This window comes from Clupea harengus, chromosome 18 (assembly GCF_900700415.2).
Source record: "Clupea harengus chromosome 18, Ch_v2.0.2, whole genome shotgun sequence".
NCBI lineage: Eukaryota > Metazoa > Chordata > Actinopteri > Clupeiformes > Clupeidae > Clupea > Clupea harengus.
This window is the reverse complement of record NC_045169.1, coordinates 7,456,161-7,471,751: the sequence shown is the minus strand read 5'-3', so window position 1 is coordinate 7,471,751 and position 15,591 is coordinate 7,456,161. Positions and strand designations below refer to the sequence as shown.

The window sequence follows — 15,591 nt, the reverse complement described above, 5'->3', positions numbered from 1 at the left end:
AGAGAATGACAGGTCTCGCATAAATAACTATATTAAAGAGTAGTAGCCCCTGCCTCCGTATCTGTTAAACGCATCAGTAGCCTACGGCATTAGTTCATCCTTATATAGCTGACGCAATCCAGCCGCAAGACTTTTTTTCCCTCCCTCTTACTGTCTCACTCATTCTTTCAGCAACCCAGACAGTCTATCCTTCCATATTAGGAAATGAGCAACCGCATGTGACCGTCATATCAACACGAGGAAATGGGCTACATTTACTTTCACAGACTTGTCCCAGACGCAGAAGGGGTTTGTCACGTGACCTAGGCTGTCTAGGGTCATTTTGCTAAGTAGCTAACTCACTAACTCAAACTTGTTAAATTTTGACTGGATAACGGTAAAGACGTGTTGCACGGTCCATTGGTTTTTTCACAGAAACTAAGCAAATATTTCACATTTTAGAATTCTAGGAATGTCTTGAAATGGAGTGGATGGACAACAAAAAGACGTCCTGGGTGAAAAAAAAAAACAGACTACACTTGTTTGCCAACATGACCTATGGAGCACCTATGGGTTGTTTTTCCAAAAGCTTTCCAGGCCCTGCTGACGTGTTTCTGCCCCACCTCTATTTAAGATGAACTCACTTATTTACAACAAACAGTGATAAAAAATGTTTTTTTGTTGGTACTGAAAACAAACAAAACAGAAAACACTGACATATACATGAAAAAGAACATGTAGGCATCCACACACACCAACTGACATCCGAAAGGTTCTTCCATGTCTTAAAAAACGCAGACAAATGCTAAATGAAATATAGGCCTATTACACCCATTGGATAGCCTACATTTGGCGAATTATGTTAAGGTCTGTCAGTATGTCATCTAAAATAGCTTTACTTGCTGAGCCATACTAGAATCCTTTTACGGGTAGCCCTGTATTATTGTTTTGGTCATTGTCTCAACTTGAAAATGTCCCTTTGTCCTTTACGATAAACTGTAAATGAGATGAATCACAAGTGGGATAAACCGTAAGAGGGATCTATTATTATTTCACTTTGTTTTCAGCAGAAGTGTTTAGTGAAGTTCAAACTAACTGATATATCTTCCGCTTCAAACAATGAGGTGGTCTCTGGTGCCCAGTGCTGGAGTACTCCCGTTAAAGCACTTGAGTTCAGGGGGTATCCTGAGGAAGTAGCTGGAGTGCAGACAGTTTACAATAAATGTACTCCCTCTCTGCCAAATAACTTTTTGTTGTTGTTATGCGTTTGTGAGTGTGTAGTTGTGCCCATGCTGGTAAATATGCATTTTAATAAATTATTAAACACGTCACACTTCTTTTTTCTTGTTGTTGTATTCATTTGGTCAATAAACAGTGGTGAATTTGGAGAATAAAAAGTAAATCATCCAAGAGGAAAAGTAATCAAGTGACCTGCAAGAGGTCATGGTGGTGGGGGTGGGGCCTAGGTGTGAAACAACCAATTCATCCCATTTTAAGTTCTCAGTTGTGATCCTATCTCTATTACCATCACACAAATAGCCTTTAAAGTGATAGATACCCATAGAGACTAACTATGATTACATTTGCTCACACTTCATTCACACATAGCATCAGTGGTTTGGCAGAATGGTGGAAATGCCTGTTTTGTATTATACTAACTTGAACCATAAAAGATTCAAAAGTGAACATTAAGAGGAGATCTGAGTGGTGTCCTACTTTCTGCCCTTTATCAAATTTAACTTGACAATTTTAAGACAGTTAAGAGTATTTGTTTTCACGTCTCTTACCACTCAATGGGAAGTTGTGATTGGGCAAACATACTCATGGCAAAACCTGTTGTTCCAGCACAGTTCCGCAGTTTCTCTCTCATCTTATTTGATGTGTGGGGGGGCGTGGTGGCCTTTGTGTCCTGCAGAGGAGATAGACAGAAATGATAATGCATGCAGGCCTATTTATACATTTAACCTAGTGATGACAAAACTGGATCATCATGTGTGGTATTATATCTGTGGTGTCCGGACAATCCAAACGTCAATATCAGAAAAAAAAACGAATTGCCACCAGTGAACTCTGGGACGAAATCGAAAAAGATCCATAGTCAGCCCCAGGCAACTTTAATACGATTCAACAGCGATATTTAGGAAATTACTTTGCTTATCACTGAAACACATATAGCTTGGAAAAGGTATCTGTATTTACTAGGTCAACATTACTTGAGTTCCATGGCACCAGAGAGGGAGAGAGGAATAGAAAAAGTTAATTAAATAATGAAATTAATAAATAAATTAAAATATTTTTAGACATGGGTTATCTGACACATTTAGTGTATGAGTATGAGTCTTTGGTTCTACACATTCTGATCTAGACTGCCTTCATCATCTACATTTCAGACATGCAAGTCATCATTCCTTGAAATATTTTTTTGTTTGTCATCAGCCCACATAACTAGCTTCCTTTCACCAAAAACGTACACACAAGAGAGGTCATGCGCAGGAGAAAGGGAGAGGGAGAGCTTGTATGTTATGTAAGCGCAGCCTGATGTGCAGTTTTGAGCTTGCCCTTTTTGTAGCAGTGCAGCCTAGCTGGCATGGTGAATCAATGGCTCTTTAATGAACCCCTCTCACTGCTCAATTTGGTGTGAGTGGGGATGATAATGTCCTCCTGTTCATGTATTTTAACGTGTCAGGTGAGGCTTTAATGTTTACATTTGATCACTTTTATCCAAAGCAATTTACAGTCCATTAATACAATTCAAGAGTATGCCATACCCATCACCCTGGTGACTGGCTAGAGAAACACACTTTCACATTAATCACACTTTGACACCCTCCATTAATCAACCCCATTAACCACCTTCACTTGTCCTGAACACTGAACACACCGACAACTTGAAACAGAGAATGGAGACAGGGTTGAGAGAGAGACAGGAGTGAAAGAGAGACAGGAGTGAGAGAGAGACAGGAGTGAGAGAGACAAGGGTGAGAGAGAGACAGCGAGCCCAACATAAAAATCTCAGTATATTTTCCAATTAGCTTCCTGTCTCAAGAAGACACTTTTAGGATTGAGAGAGAAGAACAGTGTTTCGACTGAGAGACCATGGCTCTGTCTCAAACCTCGCACTTTGCGAAGTACACTGCAATACAGTGCACTGCGATACAGTGCACTTACATCTGAAGTGCGTTCTGTCGCTGGTTAGTGTTGTCTCAAATGGAACACTGACTGCCGCAAATGTGCAAGCCTTTTACCCAAAAATCTGTGCGCCAGCTTCCTCCAGGCCAACTGGAAATTTTAAACAAAGATGGCGGACCAAACGCCGCTGACGGTCGTGTTTTGTATGTAAATGTACATCTTTTGGCGTTTTCTCGCTTAGATTTTTTAAAGTTACCGAGAAATAGACATTGTTCTATCAGATAACACAGTTATTGTAACCAGCAATAATGGTTGAAGTTATTTGTGATGCGTCAGTCAGCCAACTTTCCAAACGGAAAAGCTGCCGAAGGGCTCCTCCTCTTCCGCTACGTAGCCAAGATGGCACCCGTTTAGGGCGAGTAGTGTCCATCGTTTTACACTACATTTTTTCAGTGCCCTGAATTCTGCTGGTTCTGTCAGTGTGAACGCCCTAAGCACTGAAAGTCAGTGTTCGAAGTGCACAAGTGCTCGGTTTAAGACAGAGCCCATGTCTCCTCTCACTGTGGTCGGGATAGTGTCAGTAAGGTTATTTGCTCTTCTTTGTTCAGATCAATGTTGCAGAAACTCCACAGTCAAAAAATGCAAACAACTCTCCACATGTCTCCAATGAGAGGCTGAAACATGATGAACTGATAAACAATAGGTATGTTGTGTTTGTGTCAGTGGGGGATCCTGCACACGTTGTTCTGTATTCTGTTTATCTGATCTAACATGGGAGTGGAGAGGACACAGTAGCCTTATAAGGCGGAATAACAAAAACAACCCAGGTGAATGCAATGTTACCTGCCTTCATGGTCTCTGCTGCGGTTGGGGGTAGAGGAACAAAGCCTGGGGAGGGAAAAACAAACACCCATCCTGGCCAAGCGCTACTTTTCAATAGAAGACAGCAAGATGCCAAGTCAAACCATACCTGAGATTTTGATTACGGGGCCAAAACTGCGTATGTGGGTGAGGGTGTGAGAAAGTCCTTTCCCAGCTGGATGTACATCTATCAAGCAAACACTCAACTCAACCCTGAGATTGCACGAGCCTCTATTTCTCAATGAGAATCCTTGTTGTCCTCTTTGAGGGCCCTCTTTGACCAGTGCTGGGTGTGTTGTGCACCTACAGGATCTGTACTCACACATCACTGGCAAGCCCCCCCCCCATCCTTCCTTCATGTGGCGAGGTGAAAGGTGGCGTTTGAGGGGTGGAGGATTGCGTCAGCAGCGGCCCTATAAAGGGGCCACTGTGTTCCCCCTGTGTTAGGTCTCTCATTGGGTGTGCCGCAGCAGTTACACAGAGGCACACTGTTTCCAGTGCGCACGGCCAGTGCTCTCTTAAACACACACAAGTACACATATGTTACTGCTTAAGACAGCCCCACCACTCCACTTACAACGGTCAACACTGAAACCCCACAGAGCTGGTACAGCTAACCAACACGGAGAGAAAAGTGTTACGGTGGTGAATCATATGTAGGATTGTCAGGACCTAATCAACAGAGTAGTTTTCTTGAGACACCGTATCCCAGGTAGATATTATTGGTTTACTGAGAAGTCAGGTACACTCTGTTCTGATGGGTCGAGTGACAGTGCAAATCCCCAAAAATAAGCAAACTCTTGTCCCAGTAAAGTTCCATTTTTTGATGGCCCGTTTGATAAGGTTTAGATTTTCAGACTGCGGTTTCCTGGCGTGCCTTTCACAAACCGATCAAACCTGATGCTATCTCAAATTATGGAGTATTTGCATTGCATGCTGACAACTGTGCGTCGCTGCAGTTGCCCTAGACACTTTCACCACCCCGCCCTCTTGGCCGCAGGGCACACTTTGTCCCCTGTGATCTCTTTTGAAAACAGATGTATTGCCTGGAGAAACACACGTAGCGTTCACCTCAGCCAGCCACTGTTCCCATCACAGCACGCTTCTCACAAAGGAGGCGTGCCCTTGGCTGCTAAATGGGGCGGCTCAGACGCAAGTTTGAGTCACTCTCAACTAGCCAGTCAGACCATACGCACACGTCCTATGATAGAAGCCCCCGCGTGTTCACTGAGCACTTCGCATCGCACTCTTGATGAAGTCAAGATTTCGAAGGTTAATGCGCTGTGTAGTGAGTCGGTAAAGTCTACAGAGCTGGGTGTAATCGGTGTTAGTCTGTTTTCTGTCGGGACTTTAACAATTGAGCTACAAAAGAGAAAGGGATTCGGTTAAACCAGCAGAGGATTGGAGTAGAGCTTCATCAACCTTTTCCCACACCACCGTAGAGGCGAAGACAGCCAGACAACCCAGCAGCGTGGACAGAAGTTTGCCTTCATTTGATAGCAAGGTAAGATCATTTCGAAATAGAATATATGTGTACATTTTTCAGGAAAAAACATGAGGCTTAATGTTGAACATTTTAAACTTTAAATCTATAAACTACTTTAGTACATTCAAAATATTTCAGACATGAACTTCGTAGGCTCACGTTCCTTGTATCAATTTAGTAGGCTACTTGTACCAACCGCGATGCGCTGAAACATTAGTTGAAATTTCACTTTTCCCTGACCCAAAACAGCCTCGCTGGATCATTATGCGCAGGAAGGTGTAACCCGCCTTTTAGATAGCCAAGTGCAGTTAGTTTTTTCAGTAAAGGTACTCTCGTCGGTACCCTTTCATTTGGGTAGGCTGTACCATGAACGTCACTTGAACTACTCATGCCGACTCAAGAGGATGCTGTGACTTCACAGCAGAGAAAATGGCTAATTTACCATCAACAGTTTTACCTCTCAGTGAATCATTACCTCTTGCGGATAAAGCTGACCTATCGTTCATTCATTTATGGTTATCACTCCATCAAGTCTATTCATTGAGTTATGTACAGCTACCAAATTTGGCACTGCTGTAAATATAACCTGATAGGTGTGTAAGTGTGTTGTGCAAGAATCCAGTTGAACAGCATGCCAAACACAATCTCCTCTGACAGGTTCTCAGCTGATACATTGAACTTTGTAGAGGTTAGCTGTAATTGTGAATTAGAGTAGTCATTCAGATGTGTGTGTGTGTGTAACCAATAGATTAAGAGAAGAAAGAAAGAGATACATGTGAAAGATGGTGTATATGTGACAGGCAGATACAGGATGAAGAAATGGATGGAGTCAGTTGGCATGAACCTGTGTTATTACAGGATGTGTGAACATACGATCACAAACAAAAGCATTGTCATTGTACTCTGCATCTGAAATATTTTGAGTCGTGGAATGTGTGTGTGTGTGTGTGTGTGTGTGTGTGTGTGTGTGTGTGTGTGTTGGGTGGGGGTGGGGGGACGGAGGAATGTTTCGGAGCAGGAGGTGGTGGGCTGCCCGAACCAAAGCTGCTTCCTGAGAAAAGAGCTCCCTAAACAATGGTAGCTACTTCAGGGTGCTGGTGATTCCCATTTCTGGGCCAACTTCTGAAGCCACGCAGGGGAGGGGGGTGTTGAAATAATGGGCCAAGAAAGGAGAAAAGAGGAAAAAATAAAATGCGATACAATGGCCTCCACTGCTGGGTCTACACAATGCAAGAGAATTTGGTCAGGAAGCTCAAAGACAAAAGAGAGAGCAGCTGTGCTAGTTGCATAAGGCCTTTTTTTACGGCATAACCCACTTTTACTTCAAGATGTCTCACATGGACGTATAACCTGACCCTGTTCTGTCACCAGCGGGATAAAAACAGCAGCATTAGTTTCGCAAATGAGGACGTGGGCTGGTTGCATAAAGACCTTGCTGGTCCACAGATGCACCAAAGGGGTTTAGTTACAAGGGCAGACATCACACTATGTTCCAAACTAATTTGTATTCTGTCACCAAGATCCGACACATTATGTTTAATGTACCTTCCACTCATTTGCAAGATTTCCTCTTGTAAATGGTTGACCATTGGCATTTAATACTTTTAAACAGTATTCCCAATGTGGGAATACAGACAGTTCCCTCTTGGGGATGGAAAGTTCCCCAGGGCCAGATTCCTCGTGTTATCACGTTGGTTCTAGTCATCTCATCGGTTCCTGTTTTTCATTTTTTTTTTTTTATCATACACCCAGTCAGCTCACTTTGCATCCAGACACTGGAGATTATGCTCATTGAGACAAAGCACAGATCTGTCCTGTTAATATTTGATGCTCTGTGTGTAGCCCTGTGCTGTGGCAGGGCTGGTGAATGAATAATGCCAGGGTTTCTGCGTCATGAGCGAAACTGATCCTCTCTCTATGGTCCTTGTTTCCACGTCCCTTGGCTCACCATCTGTGTCCTCAAACAGTGTTTACTGGAATTCACACGCTGCTTCCTTGTCCTAATGTTTTTTTTCTGTTTTTTGTCCCAGATTCCCGTAAAGAGAGTCATTTACTGTACCTTAGTCGACAGAGGGGATAGGGTGGCCCTGGCATAAGAGAGGGGCGGAGGAATTCCACCAACCAACCAACCAACTGAACGACTCGCACAGCCACCGAGTTTGGGTCTTCCCTGCCAGTGGAGACGCCATGTCGTTGACCTCTTTCCACATCATGCAAACGCTGAAGAACTCGCCGGCGGCCATCCGGCGCAAGTTCCGGCGGGACCGCATCGAGAGTCTTTCCCACGGGGATCCCATCTTCAAGGCCCACTACCTGGGCACCAAGAAGATCTTCTCGCTGGATCTGGAGCAGGCCGAGGAGGCCATCGAGCGCCTGCTGGACGACGCTCAGGCTCCGAGCAAGCTGGGCAAGGACCACGCCCTGGTGGTGCGCCCTCGCTACGTGGAGGTGAAGGAGCTGAGCACCGGTCGGCAGCTCACCAAGACCTACCTGCAGGACATCGCCTACTGCGCCTCGCACACCGCCCGGCCCAACGTCTTCCTGTACATCTGCCGGCAGCCGGGCCAGCAGCTGCAGTGCCGCGTGTTCTGGTGCAGCCGGGCCGAACGGGCCAAGGACATGACGGCCTGCCTGGCCCAGTCCTTCCAGAGGGCCCTCAGCGACTGGCAGGACGGAGGCAGCGCCACGCTCACACAGACCGAGGCGCGAGCGAAGGAGGACGAGGCGCCGGCATCACCCAATTCCACCAGAGGCTCTACTTTACCAGCCAGCCTGGGAAAAGGTGAGGGGGAAATTCCTACACCGTCATAGACTGTGGTTGGTTTGCCTATTGATTTGCATATAGGGTTAAAGCAGTGTAACTGAAACACTTCTACCTTTTGAAGTACTTTTTTTCTACTCCTTTGAGATTAGCAAACGACTGGTAGATTAACAAGATAAGCACCCTGGTAGTAATTGACCCTGAAACAGATTCGCTCACATCCTGGCACAGATCCACTAGCAGAGAAAGGCCAGATCGATTGCAGGGCGAGCTGCTATTGAGGCTCTAGTAGTGTAGATATTGTATGTATGTGTGTGTTTAGGGTATGTGCTGTGTACCTACTTTCCTAACTTTCTCTCTCTCTCTTTCTTTTTCCCTTTCTTCTTGTTGCGTAACAGTCCGCTGGAGGAGGAGAGGATCGGTGTCGCGCAGCCCCCTCAGAGCGATCACCCGGAGAGGCTCCGCTAGCGACAGCTGGCACTGAGACGACCAGACGGTCCGGGGGCTGACCTCCGTACTGGACAGTCGACTGGTTCATTTTTTCCCCTCCTGGAGGTGGAAGTTTGGGAATGGGGGAATTGGAGGGAAGGGGTGGGAGGCCACACAGCTGGTCCTGAAAGGACTTTCACTTCTTCCCCTTACATGGTCTTCAAAAGACTGGCCGTCGGTATTTCCGGGTACACGCTGTTTCATCTGCGTCGACAGTCAGGGAAGTACAAAGGACTTCATAGCGCCAGTCAGGGGGCCTTGGTGTTATTCCCTTTCAGGAGAGAACAGAAGCCAGAATCAGTCAGTTTCCGTGGCAACTGTAGAGGGCTTATCGTTCTTTTTTCCGAGAGACAGAAGTGATGTCAAATTCATCTCAAGCACTGCGCAAGCATCCTGCAAATCTGAACTGGACGAAGGATAACGCTTGATGTCAACATCACCTCAGACTACTTGACTGAACTGACAAATCTACGCACACAGTATTCACTGCTGTTGTTTTAATGCTATTTATTTATAAAATGATTATTTTAAAATTTTAAACCTAGGCATATTGACTTTCTCTTCTATCGATAGGGGTTGAGTTGACTTGTGGGTTCGCATTTGTGTTTTCACGCTGGGATTTGGGTAAGAACAGGGAAGTGTTGCAGACACTGAGGTCAGATGTTAGTTAAGCTTTCAACCACAGTTTTGCGAAGGCTGCAATGTGTTAATTTCCTTGTTGCAATTTGGCAGCTGGCACAGTAGGTCAACATGGGACAATCACTGGGCACTTTTCCAACATTTGGTGCATGTCTCACACATACAAAATATGGAGACACGCACACACACACACACACACACACAAGCATGCATTCATCCATTCTCATACACTGCAACCAACCAACAGATGATGATGATTTTCATAGTCTTACTTCAGCATGTTGCCTTCATATGAAACAGATTGTAGTAGTCTGGTGTAAGGTTTATTTTCACACATCTATTTGTATTTTAGTTGCTGCTTTGACATGAAGAGGAATGTGTGTGTAGCCCGATAACAACATGTGTGAGCAAATACAAGAAGTGCCTCATCCTGTCTCTTTCCTCAACACTATTGGAAAGATTGGAGCTCCTTAGCATTAACAAACTTTGATCTATTTGCATTTGGGGAGGTAGGCGTTAGGCAGGCAGGTAGGCAGGGTGCCAGATCATGATATTCCCATGGGCTTGGGCGTAATATATTCCCGTGTGTGCCTGTGCTCTCCTGGGGAACACTGTGTGCTCGTTGCAGCCTGGTGAGGGGACGCTTACCGTGCACCTGCATTCTAATGCACCTACTCTGGATCACACCACCCCAACCCCACCCCCCAGATCATGATTCTGCATGACTCCCCTGGAACATCAGCCCTCCAAATTGTTGCCCTCTCTCACACACACACACACACACACACACACACACACACACACACACACACACTGTGTGAGCTGCTACCGTATCCAAGCGCCAGCACCACCTGGTTAAGAAGGGAAGCGTGACTCGGTTGCGCAGGGATGGGAAGAGTGGCGGGAGCCTCGCACGCTAGCTGCCACATAAGTGGCATTTTGGATGCTGGCCTCTGGGCACTAGCACAGACCGAGATGTACAAGTTGGGAGAAGAACGGGCAGCCTGCCCAGCTACTCCAGTCAAGATTTATGTCTGCGATCCATAAAAAGCCCCCACCTCACCCCCACCCTCGCAGTTACTGAAGCAACGTGGCATGTTGTTACATAAGCTGACAGAGAAGATGATTGCATGGCTTAAGCTACCTAAAGGTGCCTCATTTTTTTGTTTGTCTGTTTTTACATTTTTTTTTATTTATTTAATTTTTGCTTTTGACTGACATGTGGAGTTTCATTCAAGAAAGTTTCATTTTTTTAAATGTTACAAAGGCGCTGTGCCTATCCAAAAAGGAAGTGCCTGTTTTTAAGGGTTTTTAAAATGTCTCCGTTTCCATTGTCTGTATGTTTTTTTGTTTTATACCATGTTGTATTTGTGTACATATTTAAATATATATGTATTTTATGAATTAAAGCTTTTATACATAAACATTCCTTGCTGCGTCTTTCCTACAAACCTATGCTCAGTTTGAACTATTTCCTTCACTTGCCACATGAGTGTTATGTGTGTTCTTCCTTGTATGCCACAAAAATTCTTAGAATCAAATCTACTGAAAATACAATTTGGTAAAAAAAAAATCTGAAGAATGTATTGCAGACCCCTCTCTGTTTCAAAGGCTGAAGACTGTACTTACATTAGAGGGAAAGCTAAATTCCATCACAGAGGCCCCCCCCCCCCCCCCCCCCCCCCCCCCTGGGTCATGGCTAACCCTGAGCTTGTACTCACGAGACCTTTTTCTCCCACAGGTCTTTGAGCGTGCTGAGGTTTAGGCCCAGGCTGCACAACCACATTCCTACAGGGCTGCAGAGCGCTTCCCTGTGTGCTTAGGCTTGTTCCTAAGATCTGGCCTTTTCCCCCATCAAGTTAGCATCTGGTAGGTTGATGAGTTACACAATTCCAGCGTAGGTAGGTAATGTATGCGCACATCTACACAAGTGATGTAACCATGACTGGTCATACAAAGAGAGCTAACTATAACTAAAACAAATAACTGATATCCATGACGACAGCATGCTGTTCATTTTTTACACTCCCGTCTGGAGTGAAAGCTTTATTACACAGAGACAAAATACTTTGAAATGAACAAGACACATATGTACGTTAATAATTAGCACCTTTGCACCAAGGCTTCTCAATGTTTACAGACTACTACTTATTATTCTATATTTTGTAGATATCATAAACCTGTAAAGCACACCGACCCGTACGGTCAGGGTGACTCCACTCCACAGCCATATTCAAAACGCGAAGACAGAAGCGCCTCAGGGTGCCACTGTTACATCTCTTCTGCGGAGTCTTCATATGCGGGAGGGCTGCGCTTGACATTCCCCCGAAGCTGTAGCACATCAGACAGGCTGTGTACATGAAGACGTCTCAGCCATTTCATTTCCTGTACAACTGCAGGGACAAGACAGAGAAATGGGCCTTTGAAGTGTAGTGAATGAAATCTTCGGTCTATCTGAAATGATGTTTCTTGCCTTTCTCTTTTACCAGCTAAATCATTTTTAAACACATCTGTCAAAGGACTACTTCTTTATTTTTTTATAATTCTTCCTGAATTAAAGGAGATACAGCCAAGAGGAAACAGCTTGAATACTTAGGGAATTGCCAAGTGCCCCGTTCCAAAGGGACGACTATCCTTCCAAAGAACTGGTTTGGTTAGTTTGAGAGATAAGAGCCCTGACGCACCCATATCATAGTACACTTCCTCCTGGTTTCCCTGGACCACGAGGCCTTCCAGAAAGTTGAGCAGTGCCCCGGTTATGAGGAAGCGATCGGGAAGGGGGACGCTTTGGAGGTAGCGTGTGTCCAGGGAAAAAGGGTTGTCAGGAGGGGGCATGGTGCACAGGCCCACCAGCTCACTCACCACGTCCCAAACACGGACATCTGAGAAGACAACACATGTCAGCGGCAGAGAATCCACAATCTATTCTACTCATACTTGTGTTCATGTTCTCATAGTATTGTGGATTGCATGGCCTCGGCCTCAGTAAACCGCTACATCGTTACATTAAAAATGGCATAAATGTAACACTTTCAAATGTGACTTTCAACTCAAAGTTGGTGTAGATGATGATCTCCCCAAAAAAGGGTAATTTGGAGTCAAAACATCTGAACCTGCTGCCTAACTCATGCTGCCAGTGGCGGCTTCATAAGGAGCAGATGTGGGAGAAAAATTGACCAAACCTTGTGAGGACCAGTCTGAGACTGATTTCAGTTTCATGGGCGTGTCTTTGACCAGCGAATCGGTTCCCCCGATGTTGACCAGGCGTTCATGATTGGACCGGATCCAGGCGTATGGACGCCCGTATTTGGCGTAGCCGGCCAACAGAAACAGAGTACAGTTCATTTCCTGCGATAAGTAAAGCAGCCAGAGAAACATTTGATGTTTTTCAAAAGTATGTCTATTTTAATATACTTCTGTGATGTCCCTCATGGACACTCACCAATAAAAACACACCCTATTAGTTTTCCTTTCTTGTCCTGGGCCATTTAAGGTCAGCGCTTGAGAACAGATATCAAGCCACAAATCAAGAGAAAGCAGCGAAGCATTCTGGGTGCTGAGATGTACTCACAGGCACAGCAATCTCTCTCTCACTGGGCGAGGCAGGAAGGAGATGGGACTCGCTGCTCCTATGAAATACCCCCGAAAAAGGTCATTTGGAACAGGGTCAGAACATCAGAACTTGCTGCCAGGCTGGTCCTTAACATGATCCTGATCCAAATGCATGGAGCCCAACACTGCCTACCAATGGTGTGATTTGGAACTGAATCTTCAACATGCACAGTCTTGTTTTTGTGTATTGCATCTAAAGTAAGAATAGAGTAAGTGTCACAGTGAAATATGGATGGAAGTTGATTGTGTATATGCATATATGTTTATTTGCAGGCATATGTATGGGAGGAGCAAAGTCTGTGTGTGTGTGTATGTGTGTGTGTGTGTGTGTGTGTGTGTGTGTGTGTGTGTGTGTGTGTGTGTGTGAGGTTGTGTCTCCTCAGCAGTGAGTGCATGTGTACTGAGTAGGTCTGTATGGCTGCATGAGTGCACACTACCTGTCAAATGCCTTGGGAGACCTACTGCACAGAAGGTTACATTCCGACTTGGATTTTGGAACAGAATCTAAATTCTTTCCCCTATGCATCATTGAATACTACTAATCTGCTGCTCACATAGAGTCTCATTTGACCCTATTGATTCAAACGGACAGCTAAATTAGCTGTATTATGTCTAATACCAACAACATCTGGAACACTTTATCAGTTTAAAGATGCTCTCAAAAAATTGGTTCGTACCAATATGACTGCTTATACACACCAACATTTCAACCAGGTCTCCCTAAAGCCTTTGACAGGTAGCTTCTATAGTATATGTTCAACACTGCACGTGTAAGTGTGCACGTCTGTGCATTATGTTCTAGTGTGCAGCCCTCTCCACCTGCTGGCCTGTTGTTGCTGCTGCTGCTGCTGCTGCTGCTTGGCCTGTGTCTGCTGCTGCCTCGGCCTGGCCGCTAGAGGAGGCTTCTCCCCGGGCAGTGGGGAGCTGTCATAGCCGCTGCCAAAGCTGTAGCTGCTGGAGCTGGCGCTGCTGAGGGAGGACGAGGCCGCTGAGACCGGGAAGCCGGGAGACTGCCAGCCCTGTGGGCACCGCATCAAACACAATCAGCACACAGCGCTCTTCGTGAGGGGGAGACAGGACAGGGGCAAGGCTGAGATGGAGAAGAGGGGCTGGTTCAGAGCCAAATACTTGTGCCCAGATCTGGCTGTTTGTGGTGTGATTTGCTATAGGCCCCCTACAGGCTCAGTTGTGCATCAATCCTGTCCATCAAGACCCCTCCCCTCATCCTCCAGCACACACACACACACACACACACACACACACACACACACACACATTCCAGCTCCAAAATGTAAATGTATTTTGCAAGAAACTGAGCAGCTTTATCAGTTGTTACTTGGATAAGAATGACAGTGAGTGAGTATATGCAACATCTCACCTGATCCTCATTGACTATTGTCAGCAGCAGCTCCTCCCTCCCTCTCAGCCAAGGCTGGAAGTATTGAAAGCCCTGGAGGAGAAAAAGTGAAACTAAGGAAAATTAAACTAACAAGCCTATGGTGCCATATCAGTTTACACTCTTCTCTTGAAATGCATTGATTTTTCCATTTAAATCTTAGGTCAACCTGTAAAGACCCCAGATTTGCGAGGTCTGATTGAAAGTGCTGTAATCTCCTCCTCTGCTCGTTGTCTCGTTTCTGCAGAAAAATATTAAACCATGAATTGTTTACATTGGTCTATTACATGCTAAATGTAACGTTACAACCCAGTATGCTATAGAGGCAAATAGGAAAGCACACGCCCTTGAATCCCTTGTATCCTAGCAACGCCTGTAACACATTTCTGATGCTTGCAAAAGATGTAGCCTAGGTTATTGGTTATAGCTATTAATACAGGGGAAAATAGACTATTTGTGGTATTAAAAATATATATTCTTTGTGTGCTTGTCCTAAAAGGACTACATGTAATGAAACCTATTCAATTATTTTTTACATTTTGTCTGCGAAATTTCAATCCTCAAGCAATTGCATGTTGGCATCATTTTGTCATGAAAAAAATGCTTCATCACAGTAATGCGCAAAATTAGCCTACTTACACAAGAGCTGGTCATTCTAGCTCATCCGTAGTTAGATTACTTATCAACAAACCCTCTTGTTTCTTTATTTTTGATCATGATGATTCCCCGCCGACACACCTCATGTCAAAACGTATTGCGACTGGTACCGCATCATTCGGTTCGAGGCGAATATCCTCATATTTTAGGTCTCTGCGTCTGGCAATTGCGCGTCTTCGTCATTGGTCTATCTATAACATACAGTAATTTTCTGAAACATCCTCATGAGTTGCGACTGTTCATGATTCATGATTCACGTTTCACTAATGCACTAATCCACGCGCTTCTCTTCCACGCAAGGGATTGTCTGAGTGTTGCTTATTATGAGAAAAAACGTAGAAAGGGGCAGCACAGTGATTTTGTAGCACCTGTTGTAGCCTACCTCTATAATTGTTTACAAATTCCTCCAAATGTCCAAGTTATTAAAACACTAGTAGTTTTCAATTAGGATACCGGTCTTTTGTCAATTAGGCTAGGTTGACCTGTGGCGGCAATTATACACCAGGTGTGCCAGTCGGATGCAATCAAAATGGAACCATATACGAACAGGAAGACAGTCAAAACGTCTGATAAATTGCCAAA

General features: G+C 44.9%; 2 protein-coding genes across 2 annotated transcripts; one reads left to right on the top strand and one right to left on the bottom strand.

Moving 5' to 3' along the window:
* Nucleotides 1-5,133: 5,133 nt before the first annotated feature.
* On the top strand, nt 5,134-10,879 carry si:dkey-19b23.8. Its single transcript, XM_012835440.3, has 3 exons — nt 5,134-5,473; nt 7,486-8,237; nt 8,615-10,879. The coding sequence occupies exons 2-3, from the start codon at nt 7,643-7,645 to the stop codon at nt 8,698-8,700; spliced, it is 681 nt and encodes a 226-aa protein (XP_012690894.1). The 5' UTR covers nt 5,134-5,473; nt 7,486-7,642; the 3' UTR covers nt 8,701-10,879.
* A 176-nt stretch (nt 10,880-11,055) lies between these two features.
* si:dkey-19b23.7 lies at nt 11,056-15,451 on the bottom strand. The gene is made up of 8 exons (XM_031585068.2): nt 14,992-15,451; nt 14,522-14,593; nt 14,335-14,406; nt 13,776-13,975; nt 12,916-12,973; nt 12,527-12,692; nt 12,029-12,226; nt 11,056-11,737 (listed from the first exon to the last, which is right to left on the bottom strand). Exons 1-8 carry the CDS (start codon nt 15,004-15,006, stop codon nt 11,616-11,618), a joined length of 903 nt encoding a protein of 300 aa, XP_031440928.1. The 5' UTR covers nt 15,007-15,451; the 3' UTR covers nt 11,056-11,615.
* Between the last annotated feature and the right edge of the window lie 140 nt (nt 15,452-15,591).

Excerpts from the sequence above, each read along its gene's own strand:
- si:dkey-19b23.7 (XM_031585068.2), bottom strand. Across the intron at positions 12,974-13,775 it reads CAGCAACAACAGGCCAGCAG|GAGCAGCGAGTCCCATCTCC; the intron begins GTGGAGAGGGCT and ends GGTATTTCATAG. Across the intron at positions 12,693-12,915 it reads AGAGAGAGATTGCTGTGCCT|GAAATGAACTGTACTCTGTT; the intron begins GTGAGTACATCT and ends TACTTATCGCAG.
- si:dkey-19b23.8 (XM_012835440.3), top strand. The coding sequence starts at position 7,643 with ATGTCGTTGACCTCTTTCCACATCATGCAAACGCTGAAGAACTCGCCG. Across the intron at positions 8,238-8,614 it reads ACCAGCCAGCCTGGGAAAAG|TCCGCTGGAGGAGGAGAGGA; the intron begins GTGAGGGGGAAA and ends GTTGCGTAACAG.